This window comes from Perognathus longimembris, chromosome 1 (genome assembly GCF_023159225.1).
Source record: "Perognathus longimembris pacificus isolate PPM17 chromosome 1, ASM2315922v1, whole genome shotgun sequence".
Classification (NCBI taxonomy): domain Eukaryota; kingdom Metazoa; phylum Chordata; class Mammalia; order Rodentia; family Heteromyidae; genus Perognathus; species Perognathus longimembris.
The window spans coordinates 1182324-1200031 of record NC_063161.1 but is presented as its reverse complement, the minus strand read 5'-3'; the positions used below and the strand labels follow the sequence as shown (position 1 = coordinate 1200031).

The 17708-nt window shown below is 60.4% G+C and overlaps 1 protein-coding gene across 1 annotated transcript; it reads left to right on the top strand.

Moving 5' to 3' along the window:
- The first annotated feature begins 1446 nt into the window (after nucleotides 1-1446).
- Nucleotides 1447-14367, top strand: LOC125356701 (nascent polypeptide-associated complex subunit alpha, muscle-specific form-like). The gene is made up of 8 exons (XM_048353373.1): nucleotides 1447-1480; nucleotides 2324-3736; nucleotides 6613-6670; nucleotides 7192-7328; nucleotides 8146-8347; nucleotides 13377-13508; nucleotides 13624-13706; nucleotides 14150-14367. Exons 1-8 carry the CDS (start codon nucleotides 1447-1449, stop codon nucleotides 14365-14367), a joined length of 2277 nt encoding a protein of 758 aa, XP_048209330.1.
- Nucleotides 14368-17708: the final 3341 nt, after the last annotated feature.

Genomic DNA, 17708 nt, shown 5'->3' with positions numbered 1-17708 from the left:
CGCTCTCCTCCCCTGGCCTGCCCAGTCGAGCCCCGCTGGATCACTGAGGCAGGAGCGGCCGCCGTGAGCCTCCAGGCCCCTGTGATGTGGGGCAGGAAACCCACGGGAGACGGCGCATGCGCGCCTGCGCCCGCCACGCTGGGCCGGAGGAGGGGCAGCCGGGGCGCGACACCGTCAGCGCGCATGCGTCCTGCCCCGCCTGCTGACCGAGGCTGCCCGGGTGTCCACCCCATCTTAATGATGGAGCAGATAGCAAGGAGGGAGAGGGGGAGAGGGAGGGGGAGGGGAGAGGAGAGGAGAGGAGGAGGGGGAAGGGAGAGGAGGGGGAGGGGAGGGGGAGGGGAGGGGAATAGGGAGGGGGAGAGGATGAAAGAGAGGATGAAAGAGGCAGATGGATAACAAATTCGAGAGTGCAATGAGGCATTGTAAGCAGATCCAGAAGAGCCTTGGTGATTCCTAACTTGCCAGTGTGGTACCAGAGCTGCCCCCATTATGACCCAGTTGGACTTTCAATTAATGACTCAGAAGGCAGACCTCAAGAGATTGCGGTCTGTGACAAGCCCAGGGGAAAAGGAGCAAGACTGGTTTCCATCAGTCAGCCCCACGCGGGACTGGGCGCACGCAGCGGTGAGCCCAGCAGCCGGGGAGGCGTAAACAGGAGGACCGAGGCCCAGATCTGCCCCCGCAAAACCCAGCACCCCATTGGCAAAAGAACAAGAGGGGTGCAGGGTCTGACCCAAGTGATGGAGGCCCCTCCTGGAGCGCAATAAGCCCTGAGTGCAAACCCCATCACCACCAAGAAAGAGGAAAGAGCAACGGACTCTGTCCCAGGCACTACTGGAGAGTTTAACTCGAAGCGGCTTGTGACGACGCTGGCCCGACATCTGGCCTCCATCTCCACGCTCCTCTTCTGCCTCAGCCCCTGCCGGGCTGTGACCCTGGGGAAAGACTGACTGTTGCTCCCCTTTGTGGCTTTAGGCCCCGTGAGAGAAATTGCAGGTTGAACTTTCTCATTAGGGGCAGTTTTATTTAACTAGTCTTTAATTATTGGGTCAAAACTTGCGAAAGATGAACTCTGGCAGGAAAATCACTTGCATCATCAATTTGCTTGCTCCATAGCCCATCTACCCAAGAAATCAAATGCTTTCACTTTGGCAGTGCATGGAGCAAAGAATTAAACTGCCCATGGGCTCCAGAGCTCTTCACGGAACTTAGCTGCGTGAATGAGCACAAGGTACGTCTGTGGGGCCAGGGGAAGCTCTGACGTTCGCCCTCCGTCTCCCCGCTCAGCCAGTCCCTCCAGGGCTAGCCTTGCCCTTAAGATGCAGCCCCAACAGACACAACCAAAGCAAAGTGACCAGTGGGCTTGTGGAAGCCGCCGCTTCCAGCTAGACCAAGACGCGCACACCTTGAGCATTTTCTGCAGCCTCCTCCTCTTCAAGCGCAATGTTTCGGTGCCTTCAGAGAGAGGTTTTTACGGGTGAGGAGTGGTGTTTTCGCTCATATTCCCAGCTATGCAGGAGGCAGAGATAGGTGAATCATGGTTATAGGTGGGCCTGGATAAAGGATAAGACCTTATATGGGAAATATATTGAAGCCAAAAAGGACTGGAATGGCCTCCCATGGCAGAACTGCTTTCCCAGAAAGCATGAAGCTTTGGACTGAATCCCCCCTACTGCCAAAACAGTGAGGGAGAAAGGAGGGTGAGAAAGAGAGAGAGAGGAAGAGGGAGAAAAGGAAAGAGAGATCCTATCATGCCATAAGTTTCTTGATTTATTCATTGATACCTCATGTGTTTACTAACAATAATTTCGTATAAAGCTACAATAAAGTAGGGATCGAGACAAAGCTTTTCAAGATATCTATGATCCCTTCAGACATGGCCTGGAGTGCTCTGTCCACACTGAGGCCATAGGCACTTGGTGTGCGCGGATGGATGGATGGGTGGATGGATGGATGGACAGGTGGGTGGGTGGGTGGGTGGATGAATGGGTGGGTGGGTGGATGGACAGGTGGGGGGGGGTGGATGGATGGATGGACGGATGATGGATAAGAGTTCAAAGGAAGTAGGTGTACGTTTTATAGTCACCGACGTAAACCCAGACCATGCTATGGTAGGAGAGGCAAGCACTCTTGCCACTCGGCCCTATTCCCAGCCCCCTTGCTGTGGTATGAAATTGCCCAATGCATTTGCAGAGAGAGGAGAGGATGAAGCAGCTCTGTCCCCAGCCCCGCCCTGGCAGGAGGCGGCTTCAGTGGCGTCCGGGCTTTGTAGTTAGGGCCGCACCGTTCACGCGTTGATCCGCCGAGGCCCCTGGGTCAGGTCGGCACCAGCACCCCGGCCGCAGGGAGAGGCGGGCACGCGGAGGCCCGGGTGCCACCGGCCGGCCTCCAGCTCGGGGTCTGGCCTCGGCCCGCCAAGGGCTGAGGGGACCCCGGGCTGCCAGAGAAGCCAGCACCCCGGGAAGCTGCCCGCGCCCGGGGGCGGCTGCCGCCCTGGAAGCAGCTCGGCTGAGCCTTGGGGGCAGCGTGGAAAAATCACGTGGGACCCCGGGACCCCGGTGTCCCAGACAGACAGGGCTCGAGGGAAGAAGCAGCGGGGGCGCGAGCGGGGCAGGAGGAAGCGCACGCCGCACGCGGGAGAACTGGGGCCGCCCGCACCCGGAGCCGGAGTCCCGCACGGGGCGGCTGGTCTGCGGCGGAATAGACAGAGCACCGCCTGTCAGCGTGGCCGCCGGGCGCGCCGCCACCACCCAGAGGCCCTCGCCGCGCAGGGGACGCCCGGCCCGCCCCACCGCCGCCCGCCGGGCCCGAAGCCAGGAGCGCGCGGCGCACGCAGCCTCCGACCTGGTGCTGACCAGCGGGCCTGGCCCCAGGTGCCCGGTGACCCCGAGCGCCTCCGCCGCCACGCCCCTCCGCCGCCACGCCCCTCCGCCGCCACGCCCCTCCGCCGCCACGCCCCTCCGCCGCCACGCCCCCCCGCCGCCACGCCCCCCCGCCGCCACGCCCCCCCGCCGCCACGCCCCTCCGCCGCCACGCCCCTCCACCGCCACGCCCCCCCGCCGCCACACCCCTCTGCCACCACGCCCCTCCGCCGCCACGCCCCTCCGCCGCCACGCCCCTCCGCCGCCACGCCCCTCCGCCGCCACGCCCCTCCGCCGCCACGCCCCCTCCGCCGCCACGCCCCCCACCGCCACGCCCCCCACCGCCAGGCCCCTAAACCGCCACGCCCCTCCGCCGCCACGCCCCTCCGCCGCCACGCCCCCCACCGCCACGCCCCTAAACCGCCACGCCCCCTCCGCAGCCACGCCCCTCCGCCGCCACGCCCCTCCGCCGCCACGCCCCCCCCCGCCACGCCACACAGCCACGCCCCTCCGCCGCCACGCCCCTCTGCCGCCACGCCCCTCCGCCACCACGCCCCACAGCCACGCCCCACAGCCACGCCCCACAGCCACGCCCCACAGCCACGCCCCTCCGCCGCCACGCCCCCCGCCGCCACGCCCCTCCGCCACCACACCCCTCCCTCTGGACCGTGGCCGCTTGGGCCTGGAAAGCGAGCCACCCGCAGGGACAGCCACTGGCCCCGAGCAGAGATCCCGAGCGGAGGCCCTAGAAGAAAACACACGGCCACCGCCACGGCGTCAGGACCCCGCCGGGGACGCGAGCCCAGGCCCGGCGGCGGCTGACGGGCACAGCGCGGGCTCCGCGGGTCCCCTGCTCCACGGGAGCCGGCACGGTGAGGACGCCCGTGGCTCCCCGCGGCTCCCCGCGGCTCCCCGTGGCTCCCCGTGGACCGCGCCCCAGGCCCCCAGGCCCAGGCCGGGCGGGAGGCCGTGGACGGCCAGGCCGGGGCTTGGGAGCCGGCGGGGGCGGGCCCCGCCCGAGGGCTCCCCAGCCGCCCAGGCCGGCCACGGGGCACCCACGTCCCTCGGAACCCAGGCTCCCTGCCGCGCGCAGCGGTGGAGAGCCGCCGTCTGTGTGGGAAGTTCGTCTCGGCCTGAATTATTAGGCAGCGTGTTAATCATGCAGCCTCCGCGCGTTCAGTGGGAAAGCAGACGCCGCGTTCCGAGGCACAGCGTCTCCTGAGCGCGGCGCCCGTGGCTCCCTTCCCTCCGATCTGCCGCGTGTGAGCTCATCCGTTAACCCACACAAAAGTCGCTTTGCCCCGTGAGTAGAGGAGGCTCGGGCCGTGGGCACACGGGGCCTCTCCTGACTGGGACCGGGCCTCCCTCCGTACCCGTGTGCGTGTGACACTGACGCCGACAGTCCCCCCGCTTTCACACAAAAGCCGCTACGGTCTCTCTCTCCTATTCCCTCCCCGTGGCGCTAGCCCTGCCATCGCTGTAACGGATCCGAGTACCCCGATACCGTGTAGACGTGCATTGGAACTACGGAAGGGAAAGGGAAGACCCGAATCGAGAGACAAAGGATAAAAACACAAGCCCATGCAGCAGCCATACCTATAAAACTACACGGTGTAAACCAGCTGTACAACTCATGGGGGGGGACGGGGGAGGGGAGAGGGGGGGAGGGGGGAGGTAAGAAGTTGCCTTGTTATGAACCTGCACCCGCTCCGTACGCTCCTCTGCACGGCGGAGCTGTACACACCTGTGTGTGGCACCTTCCGGGCCACGCGCACGGCGCGTTCGCCAGCACCGGGAGAGGATGGGTCCCCGGCTCTGACCGTGTCAGGACCCCAGCCCCGAGGCCCGCAGGCCGCGCAGAGCAAGCAGCAGTGCCGACCCCCGCCCGGCCCGGCCCGCAGCTCCCACGCCCCCCGCCATCCACGTGCGCCGGGGGTGAATTCCACCCGGAGCCTGAACCCGCCCCGCACGCCCCGCCCCGCCCTGCACCCCGCCCCGCACCCCGCCCCGCCCCGCCCACCCCGCCCCGCACCCCGCCCCCGCCCCGCACCCCGCCCCGCCCCGCACCCCGCCCCGCCCCGCACACCGCCCCCGCCCCGCACCCCGCCCCACCCCCGCACCCCGCCCCGCCCCGCACCCCGCCCCGCACCCCGCCCCGCCCCGCCCCGCACCCCGGCCCGCACCCCGCCCCGCCCCGAACCCCGCCCCGCCGCGCACCCCGCCCCGCACCCCGCCCCGCACCCCGACCCGCACCGCACCCCCGCCCCGCACCCCGCCCCGCCCCCCGCCCCGCACGCCCCGCCCCGCCCCGCACCCCGCCCCGCACCCCGCCCCGCCCCGCACCCCGCCCCGCACCCCGCCCCCGCCCCCACACCCCGCCCCCGCCCCGCACCCCGCCCCGCCCCCCGCCCCACACCCCGCCCCGCTCGCCCCGCCCCGCTCCGCACCCCGCCCCCCACGCCCCGCCCCGCCCCGCACCCCGCCCCGCCCCGCACCCCGCCCCACACCCCGCCCCGCACGCCCCGCCCCGCCCCGCCCCCCGCCCCGCCCCGCACCCCGCCCCACACCCCGCCCCGCCCCGCACCCCGCCCCGCCCCGCACCCCGCCCCGCTCGCCCCGCCCCCGCCCTGCACCCCGCCCCGCACGCCCCGCCCCGCCCCGCACCCCCCGCCCCGCCCCGCACCCCGCCCCGCCCCGCACCCCGCCCGCCCCCCACGCTCCTCCTGCCCGAGGAGAGGGGGCCAAGGGGCCGGAGGAGACAGCCGTTTGCCACCTCTGTCGCGCGTGGAAGGGGGTCTCACGGGCGTGCGTGGGTTTTCCTCCGCCGTAGCTGAACCCCCAGAAGTCCCTGGGAACCCCAAAGGCGCGCCAGCTGTGCGACGGCACGCGAGACCCCGCGGCCCCGCGGTGAGGCTTTCCAGAGCCGGCTTGGGCCGTGTGTGTGCACAGGGGAGCCGTGGGGGGGGGGGGCGGGGAGGGCGGGGGCGGCCACCGACGCCGGCACAGTCCCGGAGGCTCCTCGGCACAGCAGGGGTGCGGTTTCCCTTTCCTCACCCCGGGCCTTAGAGGTGCGAGCAGGGCTTCCCACCCTCCCAAAGCTTATGGGGGGGGGGGGGGGGGACAGGGGCAGGACTGCGGGGGCAGGGAGCTGCGGGGGGAGGGGGGAGCCACAGAGCCTTCTTGGGACCTAGCAGGACTCATTGCCACTCCGTTTGTGGTATAAACTGCCTCCTTCTCCTCCTTCTCCCTTACAGGACACTGGTGGGGGGGGGGACCCCCAGATCCGCACGCACAGAGCAGGCTGCTCCGCGGCCGGGGAGCTGCACACCCCGGGGAGCTGCACACCAGCTGCGGGGGCCAGCTGGACAGACGCCCCCGGGGCGGGCGCCAGGGGCGGGCGCGAGGGGAGCAGCCGCCGGGCCCTCCAGGGACCCCGGCCTGGGCTGGGGGGCTCGTTCCTCTCGCTGAGCTCTGGGTGTGGGGACAGGATCAGCTGATAACGCCCAGCACGCACCCAGGCCGGAGATGCCCGCCCGCCTCTCCCTCCCCAGCACCCAGACAGAAACTGAGGCGCGCGCGACGTGGGCCACCACGGAGCGACAGCAAGACAGCGGGGTCCCCCCGGCCAGCGGCTCCCCCCAGAAACGGGGCCTCTCCCGCCTGCCTCTCCCACTCTCCGGAACCCCGCCCAGATGGAGTGGACACTGGGCTCCGTTCCGCCTCCCAGACCCCACCTCTCCTTCCCCAGGTTTGTTTTCTGAGCAAGGAAAGACTTCAGCGTGGAATGGGAACCGGAACAGCATCCAGTAAGCACGACACAGACAATGCAAATAAAGTAAGCACGGCGAACTCTTGCCGCACAGGAAGGGCGGTCGCAGAGCCGGAAGAACGGCGGGAGTCGGCTCAGAGCCCCGGCGGCCAGCGCCCACCACCGAGAGGGCAGTGCAGCCCAAAGGGCAGGCCTCGCCCGGGGCCCACGGCAGGGGCTGACGCACAATTCCAGGTCCCCGGCGTAGGAGGCCGAAGCCGGGGTCTGCGGTGATGGAGGTGGCCTGGGAGAAGCCCTGGGGCGAGGGAGGAGGGAAACGACGTTCTGGTGGAGAGTGGATGGGCTGGGGAGCAACTTGATGCAGGGTGATTTCAGAGAAAACTAGGCCGGAGAAATCTCTCACCCTGCAGGGAGAACAATGGTTTGAGGAGCTCGACTTTGCTTAGAAAAGAAGTGAAGTGGAATGCTTGTGGGTGAGCTTGAACCCACCTTCTGTGAAGAGCTCTCAGTGCCACAGGAGGGCCATGGCGCCCAGTCTCCGCGCTGCCCCTTTTGCAGTGGGTTAGCCCACCCGCCTTCCACAACCTCTAAGTTTCCATCCACGCCATCCCCAGAAGCGGGCCTCGCAGAGACGTTTCCAGCCCCGCTGGTTTATGAATTCGTGTCCCGGTCATTCGACTTCACCAGCCCCTCAGGCAAGTCGTGCAACTTGCTTTTTTGTGGTTTACCCATCTCCAAATGAAAGTCCTTGAAATATTTAGAAGCAGTGATTATGCATTCCCCAACATTATTAACAGAGAACAAAGAGTTATACCATACCCTTGTTTTGTCAGTTGCAAAAAGAGCTCAAGGGAGGTTGAGAATTTAGTGGTAGGCACTTGCAATAACGGATCGCAAATCCTTTCCACGCGTTCAGCTAAACAGCGAGCTAAATAATTGAGCATTCATTGTAGAGCAACCCACTTCAAAGTCCGTCTCCTGAGTCAGATGATCCACGTCGACATATTCCCACCGAGGTAGGAGCGCAGACTAGCTCCGTGATGTAGCCCTGGGGTGGCTGCTCTGTGGCTCCAAAGAGCAGAAGGTTGCTGGCAAGGAAGGGGTTAGGAGAAAGGTCTCAAAGGGAGAAGATCGTTGCTCAGCCTGTCTCAGCTCAGAGCCTGTGGGATTAGGAGTCGACACTGTGAACTGAAACAACAGGATGCAGTACAGACCTACAATAAAGAGATCTGTCCAACCACCAAGACTCGGGATCCAACCATCGGTCCACCCATCATCTCCATGACCTTGTGACCTTCCAATCCTCCATCCATCCACCCTTCATCTCCACAACCACATCAGCTTCCAGTCCCCCCTCCATCCACCCACCATCTCCAAGATGCAGGAACTTCCAGTCTCCATCTGACCGCATTCCTGACGTCCCAACCTGTACATCCAAGGCAGCGAGTGCAAATGGCGGTTGGCGGTGTCCTCTCCTCTCAGTGTCCTTGGCCTGTCTGCTCTGTCCACCAGGCACCGTGGCACTGGTGAGTCGCCCCTGCCCTCCCCATCCAACCGCACCGTACCCAACCTGCATCCCCACCAAGATGCTCAGGCAGGTGGCGGATGCTGCAAGCCTTCCGATTGGCAAGCCGAGTGCTCGCTCCTCTTTGCCTGGGATTTCCTCGAGCCACGGTGCTCCAGATGTCATCCTCCTGAATAGCATGGGTTGCAGGTGAGAGCCACGGGCGCCCGCCTCGACGTGGACTCCTGTTGCCCGCTTAGACTGCAGAGCTGCTTCGCCTTCGCCCTCACGCCTGCTCTCCGCCCTGGACACCCTTGACCCTCGGGGGTCGCCCACTCCCCCACCTCGGGGTGAACTGCCCTGTGCATGCGGGGCTGCTTTTAATTTCTCTCAGCAATGCAGTCTGTTTAGCAATCGTGCACACTTCTCATTCGGTTTATTTACTTTCGGTAGCAGCTGTATACCTTCTTTTGCATTCCCTTTTTTAATTGCTGGACTTCATGTGGAAACGGTCTTGAGATTTATCTTGTCCCAGTAATTATGGTAAATGCAAGTTATTAATGCTATTCATTATCCTATGACCTTTTGGGAGTTTTACCAGATAAACAAGTTTCATCCACGTAATGTGTTTCTTACGTTCCAGTCCTCCACCTTTCTTTCTTCTCAGCCCAAACGCATGCACGGCCTCCAGGCTGAGCCACGCACAGGGGCTGGTGAGGGCCTTCGTCAAGGGCCTTGAAGATCCTAATGTGACCAAGCGAGCCTATCCACCACAGTTTAACTTTCTTAACATGAGAGACCATGGGTGTTTATCAGAAGATTTCTTTCCCACCTCTCAAGAATGGCTGTTCTCGTAGTCCGCCTAATATCGCGAATGCTTTACCGCGCGGGCTGTTGGCTTAAATCACTATAATCAATTAACAAAACACCGGGCACTTCTGTGGGGCCAGCGCCTGAATCCGTGCCCAAAGCGGCCCCTCCTGAGGGCTCCCCCTGCCCTTTGGTTCCCCCGCCCCCCTGGCCAGTGGCTGCATTCCACCACCATAGAACGCCTCTGCTCGTCCTGAGATTTCACACAGGGGAAACACAGCACGGTTTTTCTGAACAGGGGGCTTTGGAGACTCATCTGTGCTGCTGCAGGTGCGAACAGCGCACCTTCCTTATCCTGAGTAACGGGCCCAGTGACGCCCAGTGCATTCCTGTGCACCGGATGTCTGCTTCCTTGTGACGGTTGTGGATGATAACTAACAAGGACTATGAGCATTTTATCAGCCTTTGTGGGGACTCGGCTCCCTCTTCCCCACGTAAATTCCCACAGATGAGCATTTCAAATTCTATCCTAGAGTTGGACCCGATGATGTGGGTAAGTTAATTTACTATCTCACTATATTCACTTGTAGATAGTGTCTCTACACACTCAAATTACTTGCAGCTAAAGACATTTTGACTTTACCCATCTTTCATTTATTACATTCCTTTATTTTCCTCTGAATGTTCTGACGAGCATCTCTGGTATAATTTCCACTCCTGGTGGAAGCGGAAAGAGGGCATTGTGGCACGATTCCCACTCCATGAGGAAGACGTTCAATGTTTAACCAACAGAACGTTACCTGGAAGAGGTCTGCTCCCTTTTCTTGAAACAGGATCTTTCTATGTAGCCTGGATGGGCCTTGGATTTGAGCTCCTCCTGCCTCCGCCTCCCGTCATTGGGATTTAGGTATTTGCTGCCATTTCCGGTCACTGTGAGTTTTTCTATACATGTCTCTCATCAGATTTTGCAAATCTGCTTCTGCCCCCATTGTGTTGAAGATTTCTATCATAGTAGGTCGTGGAGTTGGGTCATCTGCTGTAACGACATCTGTTAAGATGAGCATTCCTTTTTCTCCTTTTTATTTGCTGATGCGGTGGAATGCAGCCTTGCGTTCTTGGGTTAACACCCACTTGGTCACGGTGCTTGATTTGAACAGTGCTGTGCGACAGGTGTTTCCAGAGGCCCGCATGGGAGGAGATCGGCCCCAGGGTGATGCCGTTGGGAGATGCAAGGGCCTGTGGGAGGTGTGAGCTGGGGGGGAGTGTGAGCGGAGGGGAGGTGTGAGCTGGGGGAGTGTGAGCGGAGGGGAGGTGTGAGATGGGTGGAGTGTGAGCGGGAGGGGAGGTGTGGGGGAGTGTGAGCGGAGGGGAGGTGTGAGCGGAGGGGAGGTGTGAGCTGGGGGAGTGTGAGCGGAGGGGAGGTGTGAGCGGAGGGGAGGTGTGAGCTGGGGGAGTGTGAGCGGAGGGGAGGTGTGAGCGGAGGGGAGTGTGACCGGAGGGGAGGTGTGAGCTGGGGGAGTGTGAGCGGAGGGGAAGTGTGAGCGGAGGGGAGGTGTGAGCGGAGGGGAGGTGTGAGCTGGGGGGAGTGTGAGCGGAGGGCAGGTGTGAGCGGAGGGGAGGTGTGAGCTGGGGGAGTGTGAGCGGAGGGGAGGTGTGAGCTGGGGGAGTGTGAGCCGCGGTAGTTGTGAGCGGAGGGGAGGTGTGAGCTGGGGGAGTGTGAGTGGAGGGAGGTGAGAGCTGGGGGAGTGTGAGCGGAGGGGAGGTGAGAGCTGGGGGAGTGTGAGCGGAGGGGAGGTGTGAGCTGGGGGAGTGTGAGCGGAGGGGAGTGTGAGCAGAGGGGAGGTGTGAGCGGAGGGGAGGTGTGAGCTGGGGGAGTGTGAGCGGAGGGGAAGTGTGAGCGGAGGGGAGGTGTGAGCTGGGGGAGTGTGAGCGGAGGGGAGGTGTGAGCTGGGGGAGTGTGAGCCGCGGTAGTTGTGAGCGGAGGGGAGGTGTGAGCTGGGGGAGTGTGAGTGGAGGGAGGTGAGAGCTGGGGGAGTGTGAGCGGAGGGGAGGTGAGAGCTGGGGGAGTGTGAGCGGAGGGGAGGTGTGAGCTGGGGGAGTGTGAGCGGAGGGGAGTGTGAGCAGAGGGGAGGTGTGAGCGGAGGGGAGGTGTGAGCTGGGGGAGTGTGAGCGGAGGGGAAGTGTGAGCGGAGGGGAGGTGTGAGCGGAGGGGAGGTGTGAGCTGGGGGGAGTGTGAGCGGAGGGCAGGTGTGAGCCGCGGTACGTGTGAGCTGGGGGAGTGTGAGCTGCGGTAGGTGTGAGCTGGGGAGGTGTGAGCCGCGGTAGTTGTGAGCGGAGGGGAGGTGTGAGCTGGGGGAGTGTGAGCGGAGGGGAGGTGTGAGCCGGGGGAGTGTGAGCGGAGGGGAGGTGTGAGCTGGGGGAGTGTGAGCTGGGGGAGTGTGAGCGGAGGGGAGGTATGAGCCGCGGTAGTTGTGAGCGGAGGGGAGTGTGAGCTGGGGGAGTGTGAGCGGAGGGGAGGTGTGAGCCGCGGTAGTTGTGAGCGGAGGGGAGGTGTGAGCTGGGGGAGTGTGAGCCGCGGTAGGTGTGAGCTGGGGAGGCGCTCAGGAGGTGTCGTCTCCAGACCCTGCTCTCCAGAGATGGCTTAGTAGTTCTTGCCGCCAGTTGCTGTGAACGCTCTGTCTCTCCCCCCTCCGCCCCCCTCACCCCTTCACCCCCTCCGCCCGGCCGTGGGTGTGCTTGCCCGCCGGGTCCCGCGTGGCTCTCCACACAGACAGATGATTCCGTCAGCGACAGCCCCGTTGAGCTCACACCGTGCCACTGGACTTCTGAGCCTAACAGAAATAGAGAAAGGAAGAAAGAAACCACGATTGACTGAACAAAACTTTTCTTTTGTTAAAGTTAGCTGCCTCCAATGGTTTCATCACAGTGGCATAAACCTGAATAATACAAACCGCGCGGAGTCATTATGTGTCCAACTCTGGGCAGAAGGACACTGGCCCGCCATCTTGTTTCTAATAACCTTCCTTGGTGTTTGATTCTATTCTAGTAGGAGATTGTGAGATGGTTTTATTTTTTCCTTAAATATTTAGCATAACCTCCAAGAAATCCATCTCAGCCCAGAACATTTACTTAGAAATATTTCTTTATAAATTCAATTTATATAATGGAGATAAGTTCACTTCGATTTTCTATTTTTTCCTTTTGTTTCACATTTTCAAGGATGTGCCATGTAATTTATCTCATCAAAGTTGTGAGATCATTTTCATTAACAAATTGATCATCACCGGTCTCCTTACCAGACTTTGAATGAATATGATGTCCGTAAGTCTCGATACTGATCGCTTGTATTTTCTTATTTTTCATCTTCTCGGGATTTTTTTGGCAGTATAGGAGTTTGAATGTAAGGCTTTGTACTTGCAGATTTAATTTTTTCTTGGTCAGAGTTGCTGATGGTTTGTTGAACAATCATTTCAAAGAACTGGTTTTTGCTTTGGTTGGTTTCGCTCTGTTTCTATGTTATGGATTTCTGATTGTTTTCCCTGATTATTTTTCTACTTACTTTTGGCCAAGTTTATTTGAGAAGAATTCAGTTTGTGCATCTACATCAGGTGTTTTTTCATATTAACATAGAAAGCCACAAGTGCCCCCTAAATGCTCTTGCAGCTGCAGCATTATACCACCACCACCATCTGAGCACGAGTTTCTCCTTTGGGTGGTCATTATACTAGTGCATATTTAACGCTATCGCATAACGATTCGGATCTACATATTGTAATCATTAGTGATGTCAAGGACTCTCACATTTATTGACCATTTATGTATCTTCTTTAAAGAAGACTTTTGATCACCTTGGATTGTAGGGTCTTTTCTTTATCACTGAATTGCAGTGGCTAGCTTTTTACCAATTATTGGATTTGCCAAGTTTCTCTGAGTGTAGACTAACTTTTCATCTTCCTAATTGTATCATTGGTAGATGAAAAGGTTATACAGCATATAGTTGTTTATTTTGAAATTTAAATTTTTATGGCTTGTGTTCTTAGTGTCATGTCCAGGAACTTTTGCTTAATCGGTCAGGAGTACTTAGTCTGTCATTTCTTCTTACAGTTTTATAATTTTAGTCCTGACATTTTAAGTCCATGCTTCTTCTGAGTTTCTGTTTAAGCATGGTAAAAAAAAGAATGGGTGCAACTTCGCTGTCTGTAGGTATCTCTAGCTATCTAATTTGACACCTTTTATAGAAATCCTCTGCTTCCCCCTCCCAACTAATTGTCCTGAAAAAAGTGGTTGAAAATCACTTCACAGTGCGTGTAGACGCTTCCTTCTGACTTCTCAGCCGCACTCCGAGGAAGGCGCCAACGGTCCAGATCTGACAGCTTTCTCTGGATTGTTTTAGTTATTATCTCTGTGGTCACTGCCTCTGCACCCACAGATGCCTTGAGGAAAAGACCAAGGGCTTCCGCATCCAGCCACCAGTGTCCATCCCGCTCCTCGGCCCCCACTGCGCCAGCTCAGCCCTCCTCCGCCCTCCTCCTCCTGCAAGCCCCGCAGAGCCTGCAGCCCCGTACCCCAAGTCCCCACCTCTCTTCTCTTGCCGCAGAGGGATGCGCACTTCAGCAACGCAGGTGAGCCGTGGACCGGGCCTGGACGGCCAGCCCTCACGTCTCTTCTCCCTGCAGCACAGACGTTCTCACCAGAGGGGCTTCTCCTCACTCCGCCATGGAGGACCCGCCAGTGCAGGGCGAGGACCCTGAGCGGATCCGTAAACTCTGGTCAGAGGAGTGGAGTGGCCTCACACACGCGGAAAGCCTTGCTCGGACCGCATCCAGAGTGGCGATGGTGACACACCTCCGTGTCCCCTAACAAGGCCCTGTGCACACATACTCCCCCTCAGAGCACGCCACCCTCCACGCCCTGGCGGGCACGCAGTGAAGGTGTGAGTGTGTGAAACACAAGACTTTAATTCCGGGATTGACCCCGAAAAGCTCGGAGGCGAAGGCACAGTTTGGAATTCTTTTTGAGCAGCCTCCAGCCCGTCTCCTCTGGGAAGACGGAAGCCAGGGTCCATGACTGACACTGGTGGGTTGGTTCCCGTGGGGGCCCTCTCGTCTCCCTCTCTCCCTCTCCCCCCGCCCTCTCTCCAGCACTTGGGTGTGCAGGGCCCCTCGCTGTTCTTCTACGGAAGCGAACAGCCCTGAACTCCAGCGAAGCCGCTGTGCGGGGACCGGGAGCCCAGCCAGGTGCGTGGCATGGGAGAATTTCCGGGCCCTCGGTTCTCAGAGCGAGGCTACGGGAACTGCCTCACACTGACAGGGGATCCAAGAGAAGCCACGCTTCCCACAGCAGCCGACGAGGGACCCCCAGCCCACCTGGCCGAGCTGGGGCTCAAGTGTGGGTTGGGGAGTGTTGGGGATTCAGTTTAGGCCATAAAGGGGGAAGGGCACAGAGCCCCCAAGACGCTGCCCTTCCCCGCCAGCTCTGGGGTAGTGTGGGAGGAAGTTCCTCCCACCTTCCGGCCTCAACCGGAAGAGAAGCCCCCTGCCCTTGGGAGGCTAACACGTGCGTGCCACCATGATGGGGTTGTCCCGCCCACAAAGGAAGTTTCGTGATGTCACTTGATGGACATGGTCCTTAGCCTATGACTGGCCCTTTGGCCAGCCCCCTTTCTTTCCCGCCATTGCCTCTATATAAATGCCTTTCCCTATTAAAGTTTTTGAGACGCATCCCACCACCGCAGCGTGTCCCTGATGCCTTCTTTCCACCCCCGGTAACATGTGAGGGGACTGGGGGGAGGGGAGGCTTCAGCAACCTTTCCTCAACTTAGCGCAAGTCCATGATAGTACGCCTTTGGCCTTCCGCCGGCAGAGGGCAAGGCCGAGTGCTCTTTCATAGATTTTGGGGTTCACCATTCTCCCCGTGAGATCGGGGAAAAGGGGATCGTTCAGATCCCGACAGGGGAGATCTTCAGTGGCAGGACAAGGGTGCTTTCTGCCCCAGGAGGCACAGAGGACGCAACATCTGCCCGTCCTGTCCACAGGTTGTGAGTTTGGGAGGTGATAGCCCCACAAACAAAACTCGTGTCTGTTTGTTTGGTTTTGCTGTGTGCTAGTTTTCCCGCTATGGTCTTGTCTCCCCCCTCTCCGTGGGGCCCTAGAGGGGCCCCCACTTGCGACTGGCCAAATGCAATAAAATGATGACGAGAGGAAGGACGCATGCTTGGTGGGTGAGATGAAGGAGCCTGTGATGGGGACTTTGAAAATGGATCCACGTCAGGTGCAGTCACTTAAGAACTCAAGGTGGAGCCGTCGTGAAGTTCTGAATCTCTGAATCCAACAAGATTCCACGTAAGTTGACGCTGTTGAGAGACGCTGTGGGAGAAGGCTGTTCAAGCGAAGAGACTGGAGTGGTAAGGCCCAAGGTCCTGGGGCTCTTGCGGATGGAGGGGCAGGAGGATCCTCCTCTAGCAGTGCAAACGTGATTGTTGCAGACACCCTAACTCTGGGCTTGAGGACTTCAAAACTGCAAGACAATCCGTCTCTCTTATGTGGAGCCACCTGGCTGGCGGTCACCGTGACCCGAGGGAATTGTCACATCATCTGCTTTGAGAACACTTCGTTTCTATTTTTCGTAAGATTCATTATCTTTTATTGTTACCTTGAAATCGCTGTACCAAGGGAAAGCAGTTCAACATGTTCACTGGGTGTCAGGTGCACCCTGGGGTGTCTCCCATTCCGTGGCGTTGAAGCCCGGGGGTCTTCCAAAGGCTTCTTACAAATCTTTGACAATTTGGTTTGTTTTTCTGCTTTATCTTTGGCCTCTGATACCTGGTTTTCAACTTCCTCTGCCCTCCTATTATCTAGGCTTTTAATTGAGTCCTTTATTTGAGCTCTTCATTTCTAGGATGTTGGTTTGTTTTTCTGTTGTTGTTTCCATCTCTTTACTGACTGCCTCTCCGAGATCCTGCAGTGTCTGCTTTTGTTCATTTAGCTATTGTTTGCTTTCATTTGATTTGTTTTTGTCACCTTTCTCTTGGATTTCATCTAGTTTTTAAGAATCTTCTCTTTATTTCATTAAGAATCCTTGTCATTGTTGTAGTGAGCTCATTGCTTGAGCCTTCCTCCCTCTCACTGAAGTCCTTCACCATGCTGACACTGGATTTTAGGGGTGACATTTGGCCCTGTTTACTCATGAGCTTCCTAGTTACCGGGTCAGTGCTCGGGAACTGGGGAAGATGAAGGTGGGTGGAGGGGGTGGGAGACACTGAGTAAGGAAAGACTCGCTCCTGAATGTGGGGGACCTTACAGCGGGGTGGGGCCTCACCAAGGAAGCGAGACTGCATTGGAACCGAAAACAAAAAGCCGCGTCATGGAGTTCAGATGTGGTGGTTCTGTGTCATGGAGTTCAGATGTGGTGGCTCCGCGTCATGGAGTTCAGATGTGGTGGTTCTGTGTCATGGAGTTCAGATGTGGTGGCTCCGCGTCATGGAGTTCAGATGTGGTGGTTCTGTGTCATAGAGTTCAGATGTGGTGGGTCCGCGTCATGGAGTTCAGATGTGGTGGTTCTGCGTCATGGAGTTCAGATGTGGTGGTTTCAGATAAAAGGGAGGCAACGTGGACTCTTAAGACTAAATGAGAGTGTGCAACAAGGCCAGGCGAGAAGGCCAGGAGTTCCCGGTAAACAGCTCTCCCTGATTGACAGAGGAGAGAACCTGGAGCATTAAGCAGGCATGCCACTTAAAGCAGTTGAACCAGTACAGGAAAAGAGACCAATGGACTTGACTACCCCCGCTGGATTTTTGGTTGTTCTTACAGCTGCACGTGCGCGCGCGTGTGTAGATCCCCTGTGGGTGGTGACCGTTTCGGGCCACGTGTGGCTGCTTTGCTCCGCCGTAGGTCCTTCCTGGAAGGACGTGAGCTGGACGCGGCTGTGAGGGGGGCCGAGGCCGCGCTCCCCGCTCGGCAGGGGCCCCGCCTTCTCGGTTGGCAGCGGCGACGCCGCGCCGTCTATGGAACGGCAGCCCGTGCCCGGCTTCCGGGCGCCCCCACAGCTTGGCAGGGTGTCTCACGAGCGCGACTCCTTTCCGGGTCCCCCAGCACTTGGCCCAATGGGGTCTTCAGCTGCTGCTGGGGCCCCTGCCCTCTGACTCAGTTGCTGCTCCTGAGCGTCCGTCTCCCAGCACAGCGCCCGGTTCCTCGTCGCCCCGGCTTTCCACCCGCGGAAGGTGCGCTGCGGCGGCCGGCGTTCGCTCGTCCTTCCCCAGCCTCTCGCACTGTGGCAAGTTGCCCCACGCGCCACCGGGCTGCAGGCGCCGATCGGCCGCTGGCCCCCCGCGTAGCTGTCCCCAGGCCGCTGGCACGATGCAGCCTCCTGCCGGCTAAACGCAGCGCCGGGGCCCAGGGCGCCCCAGCTCCCGGCGCCAACGTCCGTCCATGCCCAAAGCAAAGCAGGGGCCCAGGACACAGGACAGCCCGGCTCCCAGCTGAGCCCGGGCCTGGTGCTCCCGCCGCGCACGCCAGGCCCTTCTCCGCCCCCGAGTCCCCGCCATGTCCGCAGGGTCCTGTGGCTGCTCGGGCCCCGCGGGAGTTGGCGAGGGCGCAGCAGCACTGTTGGTCTTAGTCCTCCGACTTCCCGGTCCCACCACATAGAGCCGACGCCGCTCCCAGCTCCCCGCCGCTGCTGCTGCTGCTGCTCCCGGGTGGCGTGGACGGCTCGTACCTTCGCCCGCGGTCCCCTCTTCCCCGTCTCGGAATCCGCGCTCCGTCCC

Excerpts from the sequence above, each read along its gene's own strand:
- LOC125356701 (XM_048353373.1), top strand. The coding sequence starts at position 1,447 with ATGTTTCGGTGCCTTCAGAGAGAGGTTTTTACGG. Across the intron at positions 7,329-8,145 it reads CGACTTCACCAGCCCCTCAG|GCACCGTGGCACTGGTGAGT; the intron begins GCAAGTCGTGCA and ends TCTGTCCACCAG. Across the intron at positions 13,509-13,623 it reads CCCGCAGAGCCTGCAGCCCC|CACAGACGTTCTCACCAGAG; the intron begins GTACCCCAAGTC and ends TTCTCCCTGCAG.